The following is a 25,727-nucleotide window of genomic DNA, read 5'->3' on the forward strand; positions in this document are numbered from 1 at the left end:
GGAATAAGATATAAATAAACGGAAAAACATTCTATGTTTATGGATTTGAAGATAATATTGTTAAGATGGCAAAACTCCTCAATTTGATCTATAGATTTAATGCAATTCCTAACAGAATCCCAGCTGATTTCTTTATAGAAATTGACAAGCTGATTCTAAAATTCATATGAAATGCAAAGGACCCAGAACAACCAAAATAATCGTCAGAAAAAACAAAGTAGGAAAATCTACACTTCCCAACTGCAAAACTTACCACAAAGCAACAGTAATCATGACAGTATAGTGCTGGCTTAAGGACACACGTATAGATCAATAGAACAGAACTAAGAGTTGATAAACAAAACTATGTATCTATGGTTAACAGATTTCAACAAGGATACCAAGACCATTCAATGGGGAAAGAACAGTCTTTCCAAAGACTGGAGACGGGACAACTGGATATCCACATGAAAAATAATGAATTTGGACCTCTACCTCTCACCATATAGAAAAACCAATTTACAGTGGACCGAAGACCTTAATGCAAGAGCTAAAAATTATAAAAATTTTAGAGAAAAACATAAGGGTAAATGTTCATGACCTCAGTTTGGCAATGGGCTCTTAGGTATGACATCAAAGTAGGAGCAACAAAAGAAAAACAAGATAAACTGGACTTCAAAATCAAAAACTTTTATGCATCAAAGGACACTATCAAGAAAATTAGAAGACAACCCACAAAATGGGAGAAAGCATTTGCAAATCATAAATCTGATAAGGGTCTAGTTTATAAAGAACTCGTACAGGACACAACAAAAAGACAAACCAATTAAAAATGGGACAGAGGATTTCTCTAAGGAAGATATATAAATAGCCAACAAACACACGAAAAGTGAAAAAGATAATCAACACCATTAGCCAATACAAAAATGCAAACAAAAATCATAACAAGATACCATTTCATACCAACTAGGTTAGCTCTAATTTTTGAAAAAGAAAAACAAGCATTTTTAAGGATGTGGAGGAATTACAAACCTAATCCACTACTGGTGGGAATAAAAAATGGTACAGGTGCTTTGGAAAACAGTTGGGCAATTCCTCAAATAAAACACTGAGTTATCATATGATCAGCAATTCCAGTCTAGGTATTTCTCTCAAGAGAAATTTAAGTATATGTCTACTACACAAAACCCTTTTTAAAACAGCATTACTGACAACAGTAAAGAAAAAAAAAGGAAACTGCCTATATGTTTATCAACTGATGAACAGATAAACAAAATGTAGTATATCCATACAATTGCAGTATTATGAGGTCCTCTGAAAGAATGGAGTACTGATCCATGCCACAAACCACGAGTCCTTGAACACTTGCTAAGTGAGAAAGCTAGTCACAAAAGACCATATATTATTCCATTTCCATAAAATGTCCAGAATAGATAAATTTAGAGAGACAGAAAGAGACTAGTGGTTGCTTAGGGCCAGGGTGGATAAGGAGATAGGGAGTGATATTTAAAGAACACAGGGTTTATTTTTGAGGTAATACTAAAAATCCACTGAACTATACATTTTAAATGGGTGAATTGTATGGTATGTGAATTATATCTCAATAAAAAAAGCTGTTTTGAAAAATTATATATCTAGCCTAGCCAATAATTGGAAAATGGATAGGACATCAAGTACTAGATTATTTGGAACCAGTTATAAGCTCCTTATTAATTGGATGGCAAAAAAGAAGCCATATATAAGTGCAAACAAGACAACAGCTCTCAACCTGGCGTGGCGGCAATGATGCTATCACTTTGAGGTCCTTCTGCAATCCATTCCTGCCACCATTTCCAGCTCTAGCCAACTACACATATGCTTTCTGTCTCTATAGATTAGTTTGATTTTATAGAAATGAAGTATGAGGGGCGTCTGGGTGGCTCAGTTTGTTAAGCGTCCGACGCCTAATTTCGGCTCAGGTCATAACCTCATGGTTTGTGAGTTCTAGCTCCGCATTGGGCTCTGCACTGACAGTGTGGAGCCTGCTTGAGATTCTCTCTCTCTCACTCTCTCTCTCTCTCTCTGTCCCTCCCCTGTTCACGTGCTCTCTCCCCTCCTCTCTCAAAATAAATAAATAATTTTTTTTTAAAAAGGTGAAGAAAAAAAAAATGGGGTATGAGTCCTAGTTTTCCCTTCTGTCAAATGAGGATCATATGTACTTGGCAGAGTTAGGAAAGAAACACAGAAAATATGTATAGAAAGGCTCTAGCACTGTGCCAGGCACAACACAGATATTCAACAAATGGTGCTATTATTACTGTAGTAATTCCTTTTGGAAGAATTAGATTCTAAGGTACTACTGACCATTAGTCTTCAATGAGTATGAATTTCAGTTAAGTTACTCAGAACAGGCTTTAAATCTAGAGGGGTGTGTGCCTCAGATGAAGGGATCAAGAGGAGAAAGGGTCAACTAAATTTTCAGGGTAAATGAGTACACTTTGGTTGTACCTGACAAGCTATACTTAGGCTAAAGGGTTCTATGTGAGCAGTGGCTGTAAATTATTCATGTTTATGTCACCGCTCACACTGAGCAGCCACAGGCAAGCCTGCACTTACCAGTCTGGGTAGGATTCACCAACTGTTCAGGTTCGAAGCAGAAGTTTGTATTTTCTGGCCAGTTCTGGATGTTCTGATATCCTTGGAAGGTCATTTTCTCGTCAAGGAATGGAGTTGGAGATCCTTCAAACAGAAACACAAAACAAAAGTTATAAAATGCTACTGTCTTCCCTTCCACTAGAATTGAGTTTCTACAAGCATTAGAGCTAGTACCATAGGACAAAATCATACCTAGCTAGTGCATTTGAAGACCATTTTTTTTCCCTTTATTAAGACAGAAAAACAATCAAGATGCTGGAAGCACAGGTTGTTATATAAGGTTAAAAACATCATAGGATGACTTCTGGTTATGATACATGAAAAGGTTAGTGATTTTCATCCACAAAGGAACAAGTATAAAATTGGGACAAAACTGGGAGGCTTGGGTGGCTCAATCGGTTAAGCATCCAACTCTTGATTTCGGCTCAGGTCATGATCCCACAGTTTGTGGGTTTGACCCCTGCATCAGGCTTTGTGCTGACAATGGAGAGCCTGCTTGGGATTCTCCCTCTCCCTTTTTCTCTCTGCCCCTCCTCCACTCATGCGCGCGCGCGCTCTCTCAAAATAAATAAACTTTAAAAACCAACTGGGACAAGACTGTCAACAGCAATCATTTCAAGTCACCAAAATTAAAAAAAAAAAAAGTCAGATCTAAATAAATGCGGAGACATACTACGTTCATCAATGCAAAACTCAATATTGTTAAAATGGTAATTCTCAAACTGACCACTATATTCAAGGCAATTAAAAGTGTCAGCAAAATTTTTTGAAGATGTCAGAATGGAAATACATAAAAACACAAAACAGCCAAAACAATTTTGAAGAAAAGCACATTGGAGGACTTACATTACTTGATTTCAAAAGTTACTTTTACATATGTACAATAACCAAGTCAGTGTTGTACGGACCACACATTAGATAAATGGAGCAGAACAGAGTTCAGAAAGAAACCTAAGTTGTGGATGACTGGTTTTTAACAGAGGTGCCAAGGGAATTAATTCAATGCGGAAAGGATAATTTTTTTCAACCAGTGATACAGAAACAGTTGGTCACTTACCTCACACCACATGCAAAATCTAACTCCAAATAGATTAAAGACCTAAATATAAACATGTAAAACTAAAAACCTGTAGAAGAAAACTAGGAGAAAAATCTCTGTGACCCTGGATTAGACAAAGACTTCTTAGACATGTCATCAAAGGTAGGATCCAAAAAAGAAAAAAATACTGATGAACTGGACATCATGGTAATGTAAAACTTTTGCTTTTCAAAGATACGATTAAGAATATGAAAAGAGAAACCCCAACTGAGAGAAAATATTTGCAAATGGATGAATCTGATAAAGGACCTGTATTCAGAAGAGATCAAAATCTGTTACAACATAATCTACATTAGCTAAGTTTTAATGAGAGAAACAGTTCACTTATCACATTAAAAACTTAATATATTTATAAGTAACTTAAATATTGGTACATACTGTGGATTCAAAACTGTGTTTAAGCATTTAATAGGGAGGAAAAGCGACTTCACTCTTTGCTTAGTTTTGTTTATACTTGCTGTGAACAATGTGTAAACTTTTCTTTAATTTCCCTTATACTTTGTTTGCTCTGATCATATTTATTAAGATGTTATTCTTTGTCTGTTAAGTCTAATGATAAAAAATTAAGACTTGGAAAAAATCTCTTCCAACACAGTTATAACACAAGCAACTCAATTTTAAATGGGGAAAAGATTTCAACAGACATTTTCATCAAGGAAAATACACAAATGGGTAATTTGCACACGAGAAAAAGCTCATCATCATTAGTCAATAAGGAAATGCAAACTGCCATCACTATGAGATGCCACTACACTACAGAACTGCTAAACCAAAAGACTGATGATACCAGGAGTTTGTGAGGATATAGAGAAAAAGGAAGCTTCTTTCATTCCTGGAGGGAATGTTAAATTCTTTAAGTAAATACTAAATAAATACTTTAGAAAATAGTCTGGGGCACCTGGGTGGTTCAGTCATTTAGGCGTCCGACTTCGGCTCAGGTCATGACATGATCTAGCTGTTTGTGAGTTCAAGTCCTGCCTCGGGCTCTGTGCTGACAGCTCAGAGCCTGGAGCTTGTTTCAGATTCTGTGTCTCCTCTCTCTCTGCCCCTTCCCTGCTCACATTCTGTCTCTCAGAAATGAATAAACATTAAAAAAAAAAAAAAACTTTTTTAAAGAAAATAGTCTGATGGCTTCCTTTTCTTATTAACAGCTTAACTGAGATAATAAATTTACCCTAAATTGTTTTTTAAGCTTTATTTATTTATTTTGAGAGAAAGAGAGCATAAGTAGGGGAGGAACAGAGAGAAGGACAGAGAGAGAATTCCAAGCAGGCTCCACACTATCCACGCAGAGGCAGACGCATGGCTTGAACTCACAAACCGTGAGATCATGACCTGAGCAGAAATCGAGTCGGATGCTTAACTGACTAAGCCACCCAGGAGCCCCTAAATTTACCCTTTTAAAGTGTAGAATCCAGTGGGTTTTACTATATTCACTGAGTTATATAACTACCACCACTATCTAACTTAACATTTTTATTAACTCCAAAATCCTATACCCATTCCCCTTTCCCACTTTCCCCCAGCCCCTAGCAATCATGAATCTACTTTCTGTTTCTGTGAATTTTCCTATTCTAGATATATCACATAAATGTAATCATACAATATGCAGCCTTTTGTGACTGGCTTATTTCACTAAGCACACTGTTTCCAAGGTTCATCCTCGTTGTGGCGTGTGTCAAAACTTCACAGCTTTGTACGGCCAAATAATACTCCATTGTATGAATATACCATAGTTTATCAATTCATCTGTTGACATTTGATTGTTTCCATTTTTTGGCTATTGTAAACAACGTTGCTATATACATTTAGGTACAGGTTTTTGCATATGTTTCCAATTCTACAGAATTTCTGGGTCATACAGCAACTCTTATGCTTAACATTTTGCAAATCTCTCTCAAAAATAAACATAAAAAAAGAAATGTCTATTCAAACCATTTACCCATTTTTTAATTGAGCTATTTGGGTTTTTTAAATTATTACTGAGATGCAAGATTCACTTTCTTTTTTAAATTCAAGCATAGTTAACATACGTTTTATTAGCTTCAGGTGTACAATACAATGATTCAACAATTCTATACATTACTCAGTGCTCACCACAGTAAATGTACTTTAAAAAAAATTTTTTTTTAATTTACATCCAAATTAGTTAGCATATATTGCAACAATGATTTCAGGAGTAGACTCAGTGCCCTTTACCCACTTAGCCCATCCCCCCCTCCCACAAACCCTCCAGTAACCCTCTGTTTGTTCTCCATATTTATGAGTCTCTTCTGTTTTGTCCCCCTACCTGTTTTTATATTATTTTTGTTTCCCTTCCCTTATGTTCATCTGTTTTATCTCTTAAAGTCCTCATGAGTGAAGTCATATGATTTTTGTCTTTCTCTGACTAATTTCACTCAGCATAATACCCTCCAGTTCCATCCACATAGTTGCAAATGGCAAGATTTCATTCTTTTTGATTGCCAAGTAATACTCCATTGTATGTATATATACCACATCTTCTTTATCCATTCATCCATCGATGGACATTTGGGCTCTTTCCATACTTTGGCAATTGTTGATTGTGCTGCTATATAAACATGGGGGTGCAGGTGTCCCTTCAAAACAGCACACCTGTATCCCTTGGATGAATGCCTAGTAGTGCAATTGCTGGGTCATAGGGTAGTTCTACTTTTAGTTTTGTGAGGAACACAGTAAATGTACTTTTAATTGCCTTCACCTATTTCACCCATCTCCTCACCCACCTTTCCTCTGGCAACCACCAGTCTGTTCTCTGTATTTAAGAGTGTGCTTTTTGCTTTTTTACTTTGTTCTTTTGTTTCCTAAATTCCACATATGAGTGAAATCATATTGTATTTGTCTTTCTCTGATTTATTGCATTTAGCATTCCACCCTTGAGATCCATCCAAGATTTATTTTCTTGAGGATATCCTTAGCACAAAAAAATTTTAATTTAGATAAAATCCAATTTTTCTTTTTGAAGATTTCATTTTTAAGTAATCTCTACACCCAACATAGGACTTGAATTTACAACACCAAGATCAAGAGTCACGTGCCACTCCGACTGAACCAGCCAAGTGCCTGGACAAAGTCCAATTTATCTGGTTTTCTTTTGTCACTTGTGCTTTGGAGCCCTAAGAAACCACTGACTAATCCAAGGTCATAAAGATCTATGCCTAGATTTTCTTGTAGGAGATTTATAGTTTTACCTCTTATATTTAGGTCTACGATCCACTTTGAGTTTGTTTGTTTGTTTTTTTTTTTATGTGGTAATAGAGGTAGGGGTGCCAACTTCATTCTTTTGCACATAGATATTCAATTGTCCTGGCCCCGTTTGCTGAAAAGACTATAGCAGTCCCCCCTTACTGGTGGAGGATATGTTCCAAGACACCCCAATGGACTCCCAAAACTGCAAACAGTACTGATCCCTACATATACTACTATTTTTCCTATTCATACATACCCTATGACAAAGTGTAATGTATAAATCAGGCACACCAAGAGGTTAACAATAACTAATAATGAAATAGAATAATTATAGCAATATACTATAAACAAAAGTTATAGGAATGTGGTCTATCAAAATATTTTGGTGTACTATGTTCACCCTTTCTGTGATGATATAAGATGACAAAATGCCTGTGATGAAATGAAATAAGGTGAACGACATAGACACTGTGACACAATGTTAGGCTACTGCTGACCTGATCTGTCAGAAGGAGAACCATCTGCTTCCATAAAGCCGCTAGCCATGGATAACTGAAACCATGGAAAGCAAAACCACGGATGAGGGGGTACTGCTGTGTTCTTCTCCCTTGATTTATTTAGCACCCTTGTTGGAAAATGTAAGAGTTTATTTCTAGACTTTGACAGTTTCTTAAAATGTTTCTTAAAATGTTAAACACACACTTACCCCATGACCCAATAATTTCAACCCTGGGTTGAAAGAGAAATGAAACCATATATCTATATAAAAACCAGTATATTAATGTTGACAGCTGCATTATTCATAATAGCTAAAAATCAGAAACCCAATGTTCATCAACTAGTGAATGGATAAACAAAATACGGTGCATACATACAGTGGAATAATATGCAGCTGGCTATATAAATGGGAATGAACTACTGATAAACACTACAATACAGATGAGCCTTAAAAGCATTGTGATCTGTGAGAAAAAGCAAGACACAAAAGACTATATGTTTTATGATTCTGTTCACATGAGTTTTCTAGAAAAGGCACAACTATAAAGACAGGAAATAGAATAGTGGTTGCCTAGACTGTAGGTAGGAATGGGAATTGAGCATAAATGGGCCCAAGGGAATTCTGAGGGTGATAAAAATATTCTAAAAATGGATTAGGGTGACTTTAGTATATACTTCCTTGTTAGGGGTATGAACTTTTGTTGAGAGGGGCATAAAAGTCAATGAGAAAGAAGTTTTGGAAGGCTGAGTAGCCACAATACCAAAGTTTAAAGTTTCCCTACTGTCTTCCTTCTGGAAAACAGACTAAGACCTAAGGAAGACATGGCTGCAAGGAGAAGGCTCCGCTACAAGGTACTTATAAACATTTCTATGGCTGCTAACACACCAACTGCTAACCTCAAGGCGAACAGGGGGTGGAAGTGGCACGATGCCTCTTCAATTAGTAGCCAACTCATTAGGCTGCCTCTAGGTGTAAATGTTCCCCTTCAAGGTTGCCCTTTATCTTCATGTTTCATATAATCATTTAAATCTGATTTCACCTACATGAAGTGCTTTGGGGGGAAAAGGAGAGAAGAAGAATAAAACAAACACACTTAACCTAAATTTGCATTTTCTTTTTTTTTAAGCTAATTTATTGGGGGGGGGGAGGGAGAGAGAGAGAGAGAATGAGTAGGGGAAGAGGCAGAGAGAGAGGGAGAGAAAGAATCCCAAGCAAACTCCGCACTGTCAGGGCAGAGCCTGATGCAGGGCCGATCTCACAGACCTTGAGATCAAGACCTGAGCCAAAATCAAGAGTAGGACACTTAACCAACTGAGCCACCCAGGCATGCCTCAATTTGCATTTTCTAAAATGGTCCTTTAGGAACATCTCCTGGGAGGATCTTGGCTATCTGAAGATTTTTTTTCTATAAATGTTTTTACTCACACATAATAAATATGTGGACTTTAAGTGATTTCCCATGCCTACAAGAATGGGAGGTGGATAACATACTAGAATTTTAAATAAGATATTTAATTACCACTTTCTAACTAAAACTCTTCTTACATAAATAAAACACGTAATCCCTAAGAAACTCATCTGCTGGATGGAGAGTTAACACAGTAAACGGCTAACGCTCCCGGGTTCTGTGTGTTAACCAGAGCCTTTAGCAGGAGTGGTTTCTCTCTGGTGGTTATGGGCACTGACCTGCATGCAGCTAAGAAACTTCTGCTCTAACTTATAAGAAAAGGAAACATCACTTCTTCAAAACAGATTTTTTCCAAAATTTAAGCAATGTTTGTCACAGTGCCTTTTTCACATGGGAACTGATTGTCATAATCGTCTTTCATCAGTGATGTTTACAATGGACAATATAGATATTCCACACATAGCTATTCCCAAGGTCAACTCTCACTAAATGCCTCCTGTTGTGGTACAATTTGGGGCCAGGGAGAAGAAAAAATTTTAGCAATACAGTTCAGATACGGAGTCTACAAGCAGCAGGGACGAGAACACCCGGTACTGTAATGTGGTCCGGTAAATTCATGTCTAAGCATCTCCAGAGGTTTGAATGCATCACCTCCATTTCCTCCAAGCACCTCCTCCTCCTTTTGGTCTCTCCCCACCCCCCCACCCCGTATGCTTTCTCTTTTCTGCCACCCTTTAGCTTTAAGAGAGCCAACTTTAAATGGCATTTCAACACAAGGAAGTTCTGCACAGCTGACTATAGTCAAACTGCGTTAGTTGTGGGGTTTAATTTTCTATAATTTCCTGTAATACTTAATATGTATTCATCACTATTTCAGCAGACTTATAGGCCCAATTTTATAGAGACTACATACTTGTTTTTACACAGTGCTGGAGAAGTGGAGAAAACATTCAGCAGAGCCAAATATGAGTTGAGGCCATGGGTAAGAATGGGTAAATAAGGAGCACACCAATTTGAGTAGAAAAACCTTGTGGAGGACTACAGTTCTTCACAAAGGACTTGCTAGAGAATAGCTAGGACATCAAAGGCCAAAAAAGTAGACCCCAAGGTTTATCTGCCTGTATCCCTCCTAAAGGGGAACCACTCTATTCCCTTCCAGATGGGCCTGGTGCAGCGGTCTATCATGGAGTTTTTGCTTCACTGACCAAAGGGGTACACTTGGGACTCATTCATTCAGGCCAAAAGTCCTCTGGAGAAATCTGATACACAGACCTGACATTTTGGATCTTGAGCCACAAGGACATACTGGGCCGCCAGTGGCCCTCTTTGCCACTTTGAAAGAGCCTGCCTGAGAATGAAGCCAAAGAGAGGGCAAAGGAGAAAGGCAGAGTGTAAGTGAGTGAGTGAGTGAAGCAGAGATAGAACAAGGGGAGGACAGAAAAGCAAGAGAGGGACTTATGAGCCAAGTAGGATTCTAAAAGCCTTTAGATGTTAAAAAAAAAAAAAAATCTAGCTGTAGGCAGCCAACAGACACATAAATGTACAGTCCCTAGTTCTTAGGAGACAAATTGAGGAAATGTCTAAAAACTTAAGAAATCTATAATTTGTCTATAACAGTCTGAAGGTTTCTTCAAAGGACAGAAAAGAAATCTAAACCGAAAGTAGAAAGAAAGAAAACTGGACTGGAAATGAGGAGATCCGGGCTCTAACTCTGGCTGCCACTTAACTCTGGGCATGACTTCAAGACCTGCAGAGCCACAGACTACTATACTAACTTAGAATTAAAAAAAAAAAAAAAAGGTTGTGATACACAATTTTTAAAATGCATTTTAACTCTAAATTGTGAGACCTCTAACATCCATTCATCTTTATATGCCTCAAAAATCTAGTAAAATATAATTTACATACAAGTACTCAGAAGTTACTGGTTAAATGGAAGTACTTGGACATTTGTTAAGCCAAAAAGATTATAATAAATAAAAAAAAAAACCCCACAATGTCCTTGGGGTTCACAAGTGGCATATGGAGGAGGGAAGAAGATAAGGTGGCAAATATTTGGATAAACACTTCTTAAAATCAATAAAAATATAAATAATACATTATCTTACCTCTCACATCACAAAAGCACAAATATAACAACAGAGTTCCACTCTGGATTATTAAAAAGAAATTAACCAGAAAATGATAGGAGAAGACAGTTTTCTGATGCTCTGAAGTTGAAGCTAAGAATCAATCTGTAACTGACTCCATAGTACTATAAGCAACAGTCTCAAACCCTGGTCTTTGGCTACTTTCCAGAATAATTTTTCCTCCCCCCTTATTTATTATTAAATCTTTTAATAAATCTATAGCAGAGTTTAAACAACAGAAAGGGAAGGCAGGAGGGAGGAAAATAGAACAAACAAGTAAGCAAGCAAACAAAGGGATGACCCTGCTCTGATCAAAAGCTTAAATGTAGAAATTTGGGACGGCTTTTTTGTCTCTCTTGGTCTTAGTAATGACCTCTAAAGGATATTTATTCTTTATTACAATATTTATTACAATAAAAAGCATGCTATTAATATTTTTATATTCCATAGAACTTCCATCTTTGGCTTGCTTCCTGAATTAGAGAAGATGCACCCACCATCTACTGTTTCAAAGCTCATAAAGGCAATTTGTTTAGGGCTTCAACATGACAAATGCTTCTCCCAGAATAACATAAATGTTGGATGCTAATCTAACACTCTTCCTCATCCGCTGAAATGAATCGATGGCAGGGCTATTCCCCACTACTTCAACAGGAAAGTCACACTCCAGACAGGCCAGACCCTCGCAGCCACTGCCGAAGCCCATGCTTCTCTCCTACCCCTCCCAGTGCCTGTGCTCATCAGATGAACCTCTGCCCACTGCTGGACTCACATCCCAGAGCCATGACTCAGGTGTCCGTTTCCACACAGCTTCTGTCATAACTTTAATGCTTAGTCTCCTCCTCTTAGCAATTTCGACCTTCATTGTTCCTAGGAAACAATTTAGTCCCTGAACACATATTTCCTTATTAGTCTAATTTTTTTTTTTTTTACTTTTTAAATACTTAAACCTTTAAGTATGTTCATCACTTAAATAATTCATTACTTAACATGTATTAATCTTGTTGCTCCAATCCATTAATATGTTTCTTTGAAAAATAAAGACTATGTTTCTATTACTTTATTTCTTCAAAAGGCCTAGCTCACTGCATGACACAGAACAGCATTTGATAAATAAGCTGTTATCAAAATTATCACAAGGTCCTTATTCTGGACTGGATTATTTAAGTTAATAAATTCACACTATATATAAAATTGCTTGGAAAGTGATTTACATTTAGTATGAGAAAGCATAAGGAACCCCAGGAGATTTTACACAAGAGCCTATCGTGTCTAAAATAAATTTTAGAAGACCAACGATTCTGCTTACCCTTTGGTTAAAAAGAAACCCATAATTTCAGGGGGTTTTGTTGTTGTTGTTGTTGTTCAGGGGGTTTTGTTGTTTTTTGTTGTTGTTTGTTGTTGTTGTTTGTTGTTGTTTTATTGAAGTATAGGTGACATCAATGTTTACCAGTTTCAGGTGTACACATACTGATTTGACAATTCCATACATTACTCACTGCTCATTATGGTAGCTGTAGTCACTGTGTATTGTCATATGTTATTACAATTATTGTTGACTATATTCCCTCTGCTGTACTTTTCATCTCTGTGACTTATTTATTTTTTAACATTTTTATTTATTTTTGAGAGAGAGACAGAGAGTGAGTATGGGGGGAACAGAGAGAGACAGAGACACAGAACCTGAAGCAGGCTCCAGGCTCTGAGCTGTCAGCACAGAGCCTGACATGGGGCTTGAACCGGTGAACAGGGAGATCATGACCCGACCCAAAGTAGGATGCTCAACCAACTGAGTCACCCAGGAGCCCCAATATACCTGGAAATTTGTACCTCTTAATCCCATTCACCTATTTTGTCCTTCCCCCCAACCCACCTACCCTCTGGCAACCACCAGTCTGTTCTCTGTATTTAAGAGTTTGCTTGATGTTTATTTTGTTTTTTAGATTCCACATGCAAGTGGAATCATATGGTAATTTGTATTTCTGACTTACTTCACTTAGTATAATACCCTCTAGATCCAACCATGTTGTCACAACTGGCAAGTATGGTGTCTAGATTGGGGGGGGGGGTCTCTCGATCTGATGGGTGCCCCCAAATGCAGGGTGAGGATTAGGTGGAAGCCAACAGCATGGGAGGTGAAAGAATTCCCCTGAGGTAGAACAAAAGAGATAGAAGTTTACTGAATACACGGCAGGGGAGTGGTGGGCAGGACAGCAGAGGAACTTTTTTGTTGTTGTTGTTCTTTTTTATGGCTGAGTAGTAGTGTTTTACACACACACACACACACACACACACACACACACACACACCACATCTTCTTTATCCATTCATCTATCAGTGGACACCTGGGTTACTTACATATCTTGGCTATCATAAATAATGTTGCAATAAACATAGGGATGCATATATCTTTTCAAATGAGTGTTTTTCTTTTCTTTGGGTAAGTACCCAGTAGCGGAATAACTGGATCTATTTCTATTTTTAATCTTCTGAGGAACTTCCATACTGTTTTCCACAGTGGCTACACAAGGGTTCCTTTTCTTCCACATCCTAGCCTACACTTGTTCCCTGTCTTTTTTGTAGAGACTGCTTTTAGGCAACAGACTTGAGCAATGGAAACTTGAGCAAGGCAAAAAGACCCAAGGCGGCAACCACTAGGCTAACTGCAAACAGGCTCTTCAAGCAACCTACCTCAAAATAGCCATAGGCCCTAACTGACCAATTACGACCAGGCACAATTCCTAAGATTACCAAAAAAGGGAAAATTCCTGAGGTCTCCATACTTCCTCACTCCACCCTATAACTGTGGCCCCTCACCACCACCTCCTTCCTTGCAGTCTCTCTCCTTTGCTGTCCTGCCCACAGGACAATGTATTCATTAAACTTCTATCTCCTTTGTATCGCTTTAGGTGAATTTTCACCGCCCACATGGCCAGCCCCCAACCAAGTGGGACACCCCACATTTGGTGGCCCCTCATCTGATCGGAACCCCCCATGTTTTTAATTCTAGTCATTCTAACTGGTATGAAGTGATACTTCATTGTGGTAAAAACAAAAACATCTCAAAAAATTTTTTTTAAGATTCTATTTTTAAGTAATCTCTACACTCAATTTGGGGCTTGAACTCACTACTGGGCTATCAAGAGTCACATGCTCTACTAAGCCAGCCAGGCACCCCTAAAACCCACAATTTTCAATCAGAGATGTGAATACATTTTCTTCAGACATTCTAGGGAAGAAACATGCATCTCTCATTTTAAGATGCAGAAGGCACTGGTTATCTTCCCCCCATAGTGATGGGGCAGCACAGCCTAAAGCGGCTCTCTGGGGAGCTATGTTAAGAAGAGCCAGCCTCCAGCCAACAGTATTATTAATGAGCAAATCTAACAGAGGCTCACTCCCACATCTTCATTCAATGCTACTGACCTAGATTTCCTTCTTAAAACTCCACAGCAAAAGCAGGCAAACTCCCTTGCAGGAACCGTTAGAATAAAAAAAAATTTTTTCCAGCATAACTGCAATCTACTCAGATACTGATTTCAGTAAAAAAATGAAAGATGAAATTCTAAATAAGAATCAATTTACATAAAGCAATGGAAATAACACTAGATACCTTGGGTCTCCTATAAACAATTCAAGAATGGGAAAAAAATACAGGCCAGTTTCTACTGTGAAATTAGATCATTTAATAGTAAAGGTAACTGGTTATATACTAAAAGTGCCAACTAATCAAGCAGTAATATCTATATATCAAAGCCAGAACAATTCTATCAGATAAGATCCATTCCAAGTGAAAGACCAATAGATTTTAATATAACAGAATACAAAACATTCACTGATAAGGTTTTTAAGAAACTACCACTTGTCGATTTTTTATAACTTCTTTAAAAAGCTTTTATTTATTATTTTTGAGAGAGAGAGAGAGAGAGAGAGAGAGAGAGAGACCGAGCACTAGCAGGGAGGGGCAGAGAGAGAAAGAGGGAGACACAGAATCCAAAGCAGGCTCCAGGCTCTGAGCTGTCAGAGCCTGAAGAAGAGCTCAAACTCACAAGCCATGAGATGATGATCCGAGCCGAAGTCGTACATTTAACCGACTGAGCCACCCAGGCACCCCTGTAACTTTTTTAAAATTTATTTTGAGATGGGGAGGAGCAGAGAAAGGGAGAGAGAGAATCCCAAGCAGGCTCCGTGCTGTTAGCACGGATCCCGACATGGGGCTCGATTCCAGGAACCATGAGATCATGACCCGAGTCGAAATCAAGAGCTGGATGCCTAACCAACTGAGCCACCCAGATGTCCCTACTTGTCAAGTTTAATGTCAAATCAAAGAATATCCAGTTACCTGAAAAGGAACTGTCAAAATACTCCTCTTAACTACATATATGAGACAGATTTTCTTCATATTCTTCAACTCAAACAACATATTGTGACACACTGAATGCAGAGGCAGCTTTGAGAATCCAGTTGTCTTCTATTAAACCAGACATGAAAGACATTTAGAAAAACGTAAAACAACACAGTCCTTCCAACTAAACTTTTTTGAAACTATACTAATTTTTTTTTACTTATTAAAATTCTTAATGTTGACATGTAATGATTATTAGTTATTTTAAACTAATAAATCTTTTTAACAGTCTCTCAGTTTTAATATCTAATTTGATAAATACTGGCAGAGATAACCCATATCAACAAAAGCTCTTTGGGGTCCTTAATAATTTTGTAAACATACAACTGACAATGAGCTGCACAGACTTAAAGTATACAGTCTGGTAAATTTCAACATATGTATCCTATAACAAAGGAGTGAACATATTCATCACCCTGAAAAGTTTCCTACTTTTGTTCCTTTTCCTAAGTAGGTTCCAAGCCCAGTATGGAGCCCCAATGTGGGACTTGCACAACCCTGAGATCATGACCTGAGCCAAGATGGAGAGTTGGACGCTTACCCAACTAAGCCACCCAGGCGCCTCATAGTTTCCTACTTTTTAAGCCATGAAGTTGTCTTGGTATCAATAGGTTTGAGAACTGATGACATATTGGAGACATTCTCCCTCTACAGAATACTGCTATTTATTTGCAAAGACAAAGAAAAAAGATAAAGAAGAAGCACTGATTGGAGCAGAAAAACTCAGCTCTTTGGATTAACTCAGTTAATTCCTCTGAACCTCAATATCTCACTTATATCAATGAAAGGACTGTACTAGTATCTATCTGCTCTCTTAGCTCCCTTCAGTTCTAAAAGGCCATTAGCCCACATCCCTACACACACACTGTAGACTCATGTGTAAAGCTAACAATCGCTCTTCTAGCTCTTTCTCCCAATGCCACCTCCAAGCATGATCACTCTTCTAGCTCCTTTCTACAACTCCCCCAACTCCCCTACCTCCAAGCATCAAGAAGTCCAAAACAAAGTTCAAGCTTCATAATGCTTCTATGATACAAACTTAGCCATCTCTGAAATGAGGAAATACATAATACAACATCTTACAAAGAGCTAAACTGTACCATGAAGGTGTTTAAAATTCATGAAAAGAGAAGTAAGAAAATTAATGCTGGCAAGAGCGCTTCACAGAAAAGACAGGGGGCAATCTCTGAATATGGTTTTTTTTTAAGTGAAAAAAATTTTTTAATGTTTATGTATTTTTGAGAGAGAAAGGGGGTAGACAGAGGGAGACAGAGGATTTGAAGCAGGCTCTGCACTGATAGCAGAGAGTCTGATATGGGGCTCAAACTAAGAACCCTAAGATCATGATCTGAGCCAAAGTCGGTCACTTAATCAACTGAGCCACCCAGGCAACCCTCTCTGAATATGGTATTTTCAATTACTGTTAACAATGTAAATAACACATTTGAGAAAGTCTTAGATTATTATTACAAAGATAAAACAAAATTGAACAGGCAAATAGCACATATATACCCATATATTATAGAATAGTAAAATAATTGTGGCAAAATGTTATTCATTGGTGAATCTGGAAAAACATACATAAGTTCCTTATTTGTTCTATTCTCTCAACATTTTTGTATCTTTGAAATTATTTCAAAATAAAAATTTCAGTAGTTCTATTTTCTATAAATAGAAAAAAGCAACAGAAGAAAGCCAACTCCTCAGGCTTTCAGCCAACTCCAATTTTTATAATAAAATAGATTTAAATATTCATATCCAGCTATATTAGGATGTCTTTGTACTAAATAGACAATAAAAGCCCACCAACCTTCCTAATCTGAAACTAAACAATCTTTGACATACCTAAAATGGATGGGAGACTTTTTTTTAGGAGTTCATAGTTCTAATAATATTTGAAAACATGAAGCATTGCAGGTCTCGAGTGGGAAGGAAATTATGACTATGTGTTAAGTTTCTTTCTGGTTCACTGTAAAACAAACCAGCACACTGGTCTTAGAAATGTCCTAAGAGATCACATGATATGCTTCTTTTGCTTCAACTATAAATCCTGCCAGGTGCTTCCCACAGTGGGCACAGGTGAAGGATGCCACTGTGAGGCCAGAGTACATCCTAGGTGAGCAGTCTTTTAGCTATAAACACTACACTGTTTTTAGTTGTTCCTTTTACCTCCCGTGACACTGAATTTACTACTATACCGAACGTACACTGTTCCTAAAAAGCACGCGTCTCTATACTTCTTTCTTAGTCTCCAAAGAGGTTGTTACATACTCTCCTCTCCAGCAGCCTCCATGCCAACATATAAGCTCTTACTTTACAGAAAAGAATATTCTTCAACTGCCCTTTCCTCTACCACAAACTTACCTACATGAGTTCCTCATTACTTTTTTCTTACCTATTTATAAGTATAATCCTCCACTTTTATTTTTTTTTTGAAAAAAAAAAAAGCTAAACCAGAGAATATGAGAAATACAGGTCATTCTCTTTTCCAAGGATACCACTTATGCAAGTATGTCCTTTCCTTCTCCCTTGCCATCCAGTCTTCCAGCCTCTGTGACTGGCTTTTTTTTTTATCCCTTCTCTCTTTACTTTTCCTCCTCTGACTATAAGCATAATTAAATCTCTAGCATCTTTAAAACACAAACAAAACCCAAATTGTATTAAAGAAAAAAAAATCTCCCATAGAAGAATCTATGGACTAAAACAAATTTACATTCTAATTTCAAATAACTAGTTATTAAAAAACAAACAAGTGAGAGGCACCTGGGTGGCTCAGTTGGTTGAGCATCTGACTTCAGCTCAGGTCATGATCTCACAGTTTGTGAATTTGAGCCCCACATTGGGCTCTGTGCTGACAGCTCAGAGCCTGTGTCTCCCTCCCTCTCTGCTCCTCCTCTGCTCACGTGTCCGTCTGTCTGTCTCTCAAAAATAAATAAACATCAAAAAAATTTTTTAAAAAAATGAGACAACTGGGGAAAATATTGGTGAATGGAATACTGACTGGACATTTGATATTATGAATTGGTGTGTGTGTGAATGGTACTATAATTATGTTTTTAAAAGGAATCATTTTTTAGAGATGTCTGAGATTTGCTTCAAAACAATATCTAGAGTTGGGCGGAGGGAGTATGGGAATAGATGAAGCAAAACTGCCCAGGGAAAAATCCAATGAAGAGTCTCTGCCTCCAATCTGACCCTCTTCTTAAATAAAGAACTTGTTTATATTATTCCCTAGTTTAAAATTCTTCAATGTTTCCCCGTAACCTACAGATTACAGGATAAATCTGTCTCACACAACATTCTGTACAAGTCAGTCTCAATTAATGTTTCAACATCATTAATCATCCAGTCCACCTTCATGCACCGCCCCCCCCCCGCCCCAGCTAACCACACTATTCCTTCCTCACACCCCTCTATCATTTTACATAAGCTATTCTATCTATCTAGAAGATTTTCCTTAGCTCCTCTCATAGTCGGACTGCCCAAGGTTTACTCATCCCTCCTTTTAGGATCCCCCCTCTAGGAAGTATCTCTATGTACCACCGTCTCTTATAAATTCAAGGCCCTCTCTCATGGCAGCGCATGCACACTCTTAAATGCCTGAATACAAATTTGGTTCGTTCACTCCATGGTTAGTCACATGAGAATAAGGACTGTGCCTCCCGAGTCCGTATTCCCAGCACTATATACTGTGCTTGACACCTACATGATGCCCCGAAAATGGTTTTGTTGAATGAACAAATGACGGCAATTTGGAGGGAAAGAAATCTATCTGGAGATACAAATACTGGTACCCTGCTGGGTTTTTCTTAAAGATACAACCTACAAATTAAATTCTACTTTTTGCAATACCTTTGTTCCACTTAATTTTATTCACATTATATCTTTGCTGAATATTAAAATATTATAATCAGTGTATAATTTCCTTTTTCTAAATGTTCAGGGCCATTAAACAGTAGAAATTAACATTAAACTAAATCAGCTCATTCAAAGACTTCAATCTGCCTGGTCAGAGTAGGCCAAGACACTTGAGAGTAAAAGGAACAACTATTAATAATTAGGTCAGAACAACAATTAACAATTAACAACGATTGTCATATACCTATGACATGATATATAGCAACCCTAATTAGAGGTATATAAAAACTAGGCTCTTCAGACAAAATAGGAATTAAAATATCTGCACCCAGGGCACCTGGGTGGCTCAGTCGGTTAAGCATCCAACTTCAGCTCAGGTCATGATCTCATAGTTCGTGAGTTTGAGCCCTGTGTTGGGCTCTGGGCTGACAGCTCAGAGCCTAGAGCCTGCTTCACATTCTGTGTGTGTGTGTCTCTCTCTTTCTCTGCCCCTCCCCCACTTGTTCCCTCCCTCCCTCCCTCTCTCTCTCTCAAAAATAAATATTAAAAAAAAATAAAATGTCAGTAACTCACAATGAACTCCATCTCTATTTTCACATTGTTAAACGAGTTGGAAATATGTAAATATTTAAATTATGGCAGATATTAACAAGATTTTGGTTTAAAGCAAAACAACAACAACAACGATTTACAAGCAGCCACATACAAAATTCAACTGTGGTAGACATCACACATGAACATTACACCACATTTATGTCCACACCCATAATGCAATGACTTCTACTCAGTCTGCCCATTTCTTCCAAACAGCTCTGGATAACTGACATCCAGCTCTAAACTAAGGATGAAAACTACTTTACCAAGTAGGGCAAATTATTCATGGATACTTACTCTTTTCATTACAGAATATTATTTGGAACATGAAAACACAAATGAATCAAAAAAGGAAATCAAGGGGCGCCTGCCATCAAGGGTGGCTCAGTCAGTTGAACGTCCAACTTCAGCTCAGGTCATGATTTCACGGTTCATGGGTTTGAGCCCCACGTCGGGCTCTGTGCTGACAGCTCAGAGCCTGGAGCCTGCTTCAGATTCTGTATCTCCCTCTCTCTGTGTCCCTCCCCTGCTTGTGCTCGCTCAAAAATAAATGTTAAAAAAATTTTTTTAATTAAAAAAAAAAAAAAAGGAAATCAATGTCCAAACATATTATTCTCTTCCTGTTTCTTGTTCCCTCAGATTCTGAATGATTTTTTCACACTCTGGTAAGTTTGTCAGCAGAGAAGGTCCTTGGGAGAGTTTGGTTTCCCATTACTTTTGCATTCATTCCTTATCCTGGCGCACAGTCAGACAGGTGGCCAGATCTTCCACCCTGAGGCAGCACAGAGAGAACCATCCACTCAGGTAGAAGTTTAGGTTTCAATCCCTGGTCCTCTCACTCAACACAACCGTAGGCACATTTCCTTCCTACTCTGCCTCACATCCTGTTACCATACAAGGGAGGCCAGACCAAATGATCTGCCAGAATCCTCCATGATCAGATGAACCTCTACTTCCTTGGTTTACTAATGCCTCCTAAAAGGGTATCACTGCAGGAACTTGATGCCATAGCTTTCTCTTCACCCCAAAAATGCAATAAAAACACAAGCGTTGTCCTTTGTGGTCACTGGGTATAACCATGGCCCACTACTCACAAGAATGTGTTAACAGTGCATGCAAACATTTACCAAGTCTTCAGAAGAGGGGTCCACTGGTGCCCTAAAAGGTGACCAATTTTCTTTAAACTAAATGAAGTAAGGTATCCTTTTAACTCAACCATTGAGAATTTCACATTTATCCATTTCAGTTGGTTGACCAGGTCAAACTGCAGTTTTTCTTTAACTAAGGTGAATGAATCAACCATAAGATACTGATCATTTTATCTTGAGCTGGACTCACTTATTCAAATAGTCACTTAAGTACCTATACTGTGTGTCCAGTTCCAGTTATTTTCTTCTCTACTTGCTCCTGTGGTGCTTTAATTGGTATGTGAGACACACGATGGTGCTCACCCCCATAAATTTCAGTGGCACTCCACATGTGGCTTTATGTGAGTTCTGCTGTCATCCCAGCTAGCTTCCTAGTGAGTTTCATCACCACCCAGGGTGGCTTCCTGGAGTTTTGCTGGTTGCCCAAAAAGTGGTATTCTTACCTGCCAGCCCCAGCCTGTGGCGTTGCAGGACCTTCTCCACACTCTAGTACACCACAGCTTTATCTTCTTCAAAGGGGTCTGAATCTCAACCTTGGGTGGACTCTCTTCTAAATTCATGCCTTTTTTGTATACTCTCTCTTAGGCACAAGAAGGAGTAACTATTCCCTATATTTGCTATTTCTAGATTCTTCAGAGCTCTTTCTACCCCTTAAATTTCTTACAATTAGTAATTAGTTGTTTATTTTAACTCTCCCTTATTCAAATTACCATGTTTCTGTTTCTTGACTGGACCCTGACATAGAATTAGTACCAAAAGTCAGGCACTCCCAGAACATAAACTTACAAACATGGGATATGGCGACTGGTTTGGTCAGGCCTTTGGGTTTAAGTGCAATGCTAACGAGAACCCTGTCGATGGGAAATCGGATGCTAGTGATACATGGCATGCAGCAGTAACACAATTAATTGAGCTATCTGTGACTGAAGTGCAAACTGAGGCAAGTGCCCTGGGAGCCCAAGTCACTGTTGTAGTTGAATGTTAAGGCAATAATGACTACAACTGCAGTAGAAATCGGTTCTACTGAACACACTGAGTGCTTACTGGAAGAAAATGGCAAACTCAGGTCTCTCAAGCTCTGAGAGTCACTTTGAGAACCCGAGCACAGAGTTCACATCATAGACTCAAAGAATCCCAAGGCAAATGTTGAGAAAAATCAAACAAAAAGGTTCAATACAAAGTCTGTTGAACTCACAGTCTCACCAAGTGTCTCATGTGAAGTCAGGACACTGACTGGGAAAGAACAGAATAATGACACTTGGAATGGAGACATCTGGTTACATGCAGGTGACAGTGACCAGCCTGAAACCCCAAGTCACTCTGAGCCTTGCTTACTAGTGAAGGAGCTTGCCCTTTAGTGCTTGAGGATACTAACTAGCCTCCCTGATTCAAAACCCTGAGAAAATTTCACGTGGGGCAGATGCTCATTTTCCTCACAGCCTACACAACTACAGTCTGTTGTCCCAGGCCCATTACTATGGTGAAATCTCAGCATCCTCTAGGGTAGGGTTTGGTAAGCTATAGTCCATGGGCCAAATCTGCCCTGCTATCTGTTTCTGTACATGGCCTAAGAATGACTTTTACATTTTTAAAAAATTGAACTTTATTTTAAGACTAGTTTTAGTTTCCCAGCAAAACTGAACAGAAAATACAGATTTCCTATAAACCCTCTGCCCCTCCCACAAAGAGCCTCCCCAACTATCAACATCCCGCTCAGCATGGTACATTTGCTACAATCAAGGAACATACACTGACACATCATTATCACCCAAAGTCCATAGGGGTTTTTACATTTTTAAATGGTTTTAAAAAATTAAAAGACATGTGAAAATTATGTGAAATTCACAGTTCAGTGTCCATAAATAAAAGTTTTACTGGAACATAGCCTGCTCACTTGTTATATATTATTATCTATGGCTGCTTTTGTGTTACAATGGCAGAGCTGACTATCTGTGACAGAGACTGCATGGCCTGCATAGCTAAAATATTTAAATCTGGCCCTTTGCAGCAGATAAATGTTTACCAACCCAGATCTAGGGGGATAGGAGGACAGGTATACAATATGATCCCAAGGAAAACAGCTTGTGCACCAAAAAAAAAAAAAGTAAGATGCTGGTAATAAAACCAGGGTAACATATGTAAAAATAGATTCTAAGAATGTTTGACCACAGAAAGTAGGATATAATTCTATATTGGGCCTAATACATTGATACAGTTTCACTCACTAGAGATTCCAAATTTAATGTGTTAGCTTATGCAGCTCAAAGTAGCTCTAAGCAGCTCACTCAATCAACTGAAATTTGGACTCAAAAGTGAACTCCATTTAATGAGGGAGAGATGCCAAAGCTTCCCTGGCAAGATGTAAAGGAGGGAATCCAAAGGCTTAGGGAAATAGAAGCGTTAGAACAGATTTTTCATGTGTGACCTAAGATGCACAAGAAGCCCCAGAAGGCAGTCCTTTAAGGAATTAAAAAATACATTAGTGAGGGAGCACCTGCATCCTTGAAAAGCTCTGTGGTTATTCTCCTTTGTAGTATGTACCTGTCCCCCTAGACCTGGGTTGACAAATTTTATCTGTAAAGCATCAGATGCAAGTATTTTATGCTTTGCAGGCTACACCCTTTCTGTCACAATCCTTAGGTATAACCATGGGGGTTGTCATCATGGAAGCGGGTTTCCTGATTTCATTAGGGGGTATGGGATCTTAGAATAGCAGAGGCCAAGTGGCAGGTCTTACTAGCCAGAGACAAGGTGGGTACACCTACCATAAAAGGCGGCAGGGTTGTATCAGTAATCAGAATGCCTTGGGGATCTTTAGTGGTAGTTAATTGATCACAACATTCATGGATTTATCTATATAATAGGAAAAAAAATCCTACTTCAGGTAGTAAAAACCACTTCTGAAAAGTCCAGTTTCCAGACCCAAGTCAATTCACAAACCCAGAAACCCTTGAGGAAAAATCCTGCAGTTTCCACAAATACAAACTGTGAATCCTCCTCCAAGCTTCCTCTAGGGCCATTTACTAGAGTGACTGGATTAAAGAAAAGGAAATACCCAGGCCTTTCAGGGATTGGTAATTCCTGGAGACCCAAAGCGCCATTTACCAGTCAAAGTGACAGCTTCTGGTAGTCAGGTTATAGATGGAGTGCTTATTTAGCTCAAGTCCAACTCATACTGGACCCAGACATTCCACGGACCCATTTTGTGGTTATTTCTTTAGCTCCTGGATGAATAAATGGGAACAGACATACTTGGCAATTGGTATAACCCCACACTGGCTTCCTCCACCCACACATTACCAATTGGCTAACTCAACTGTCAAGAGTCATTATCATAGGAAGAGCTAAGTGGGAATCCCCTAGAATTTCTCCTCCCTATCACAATACTAAACCAGAAGTAATACCATACCCCCAGGAGAAATAAAGACATAAATGCCAGTATCAAAGACTTGGGAAAGAAAAACAAACAAACAAACAAACAAAGGTGGTAATATTTATCACATCCCCAATTAACTCACCGATTTGGCCTGGGCAGAAGCAGAAGTCAGATGGATCTTGGAGAATGACTGTGAACTCTATCTTAAACTTAATTAGGAGGTTATTCCATCAGGCAGCTGATGCTCCCGAGGGCATCTTTACCGCAGCAAATCAACATGGTCCCTGTGCTTGGTACACAGCTATCGACCTGGCTAATGTCTTTTTTCCAACACCAATTTGCAAAGACAACTGGAAGCACTTTGCTTTTACCTGCCTCTCACAGGCCTATGAGTCTTGCCTCAGGACTACATCAATTCTTCCATAATATACCCCAGAGGCCTTGAACCTCAAGGCATTCCAAAAAACACCACACTAGCCCATTATACTGACTTTATGCTAAATGGATCTGATGAGTAGGAAGCAGTAAATACAGATGCTTTAGGAAGACATATGCAAACTAAGGATGTGAGATAAACCACAAAAATTCAAGGGCCCTTCATAGCAATTAAGTGTTTGGAACCAATGGCCCAAGATTTCCCTTCCAAGGTAAAAGATGAGTTGCAACAACTCACATCACTGACAATGAAAAAAGAGGTACACTGTTTAGTAGGCCTTTTTTGGATTTTGTAGGCAACAAATACCACACGTGAGTGTCCTTCTTTAATCCATCCACAAAGTTAGCTAAAAGGTTGACAGTTTAGAGGAGGACGGAGCAAGAGAAGTCTCTGCATCAAGTCTGGACTGCAGTTCAAGCCGCTTTGCCATTTCGGCCTTATGATCCAGGAGATCCAATGATACTTGAAGTGTCCATGGCAAACAGGGATGCTGAAGGGGCCTCTAGCAAGCAAGAATGAGAAAACCACAGCCCAAACTTCTAGAATTTTGGAAAAACCTATGTTATCTTCTTCAGACAACTTCAGAAATAGCTTCAGCCTTGCTACTTGGTGCTGGTAGACACCAAATGCCTCAACATGGGCAGACTGTGACCATGTGACCTGAGCTTCTCATCACAAACTGTATATTATCTAACCCACTTAGTCATAAAGTTGGGCATACCCAGTACCAATCTATCATCAAGATACATAAGAGACTAAATTCAAGCAGATCCAAAGATATGAGCAAGCTACATGAGCAGGTAGCTCACACTCCTTTAAACTGACTCCTGTCACACTGCCTCTTCTCCCTCAATTCACGCCAATAGCCTCCTAAGAGTTCCATTAAGATCAGCTGAATAGGGGCACATGGGTGGCTCAGTGGGTTAAGCGACCAACTCTTGATTTTGGCTCA

At 38.6% G+C, this 25,727-nt stretch overlaps 1 protein-coding gene across 1 annotated transcript in view; it reads right to left on the reverse strand.

The window, feature by feature from the left end:
* The window catches only part of MAP4 (microtubule associated protein 4), a 197,531-nt gene that overhangs the window by 64,214 nt on the left and 107,590 nt on the right, over positions 1–25,727 (reverse strand). The window contains 1 exon segment of the mRNA XM_043587292.1: positions 2,575–2,697. Within this exon segment, the coding sequence (XP_043443227.1) occupies positions 2,575–2,697 (123 nt within the window).

The sequence above is a fragment of the Prionailurus bengalensis genome, chromosome A2 (genome assembly GCF_016509475.1).
Source record: "Prionailurus bengalensis isolate Pbe53 chromosome A2, Fcat_Pben_1.1_paternal_pri, whole genome shotgun sequence".
NCBI classification, from domain to species: domain Eukaryota; kingdom Metazoa; phylum Chordata; class Mammalia; order Carnivora; family Felidae; genus Prionailurus; species Prionailurus bengalensis.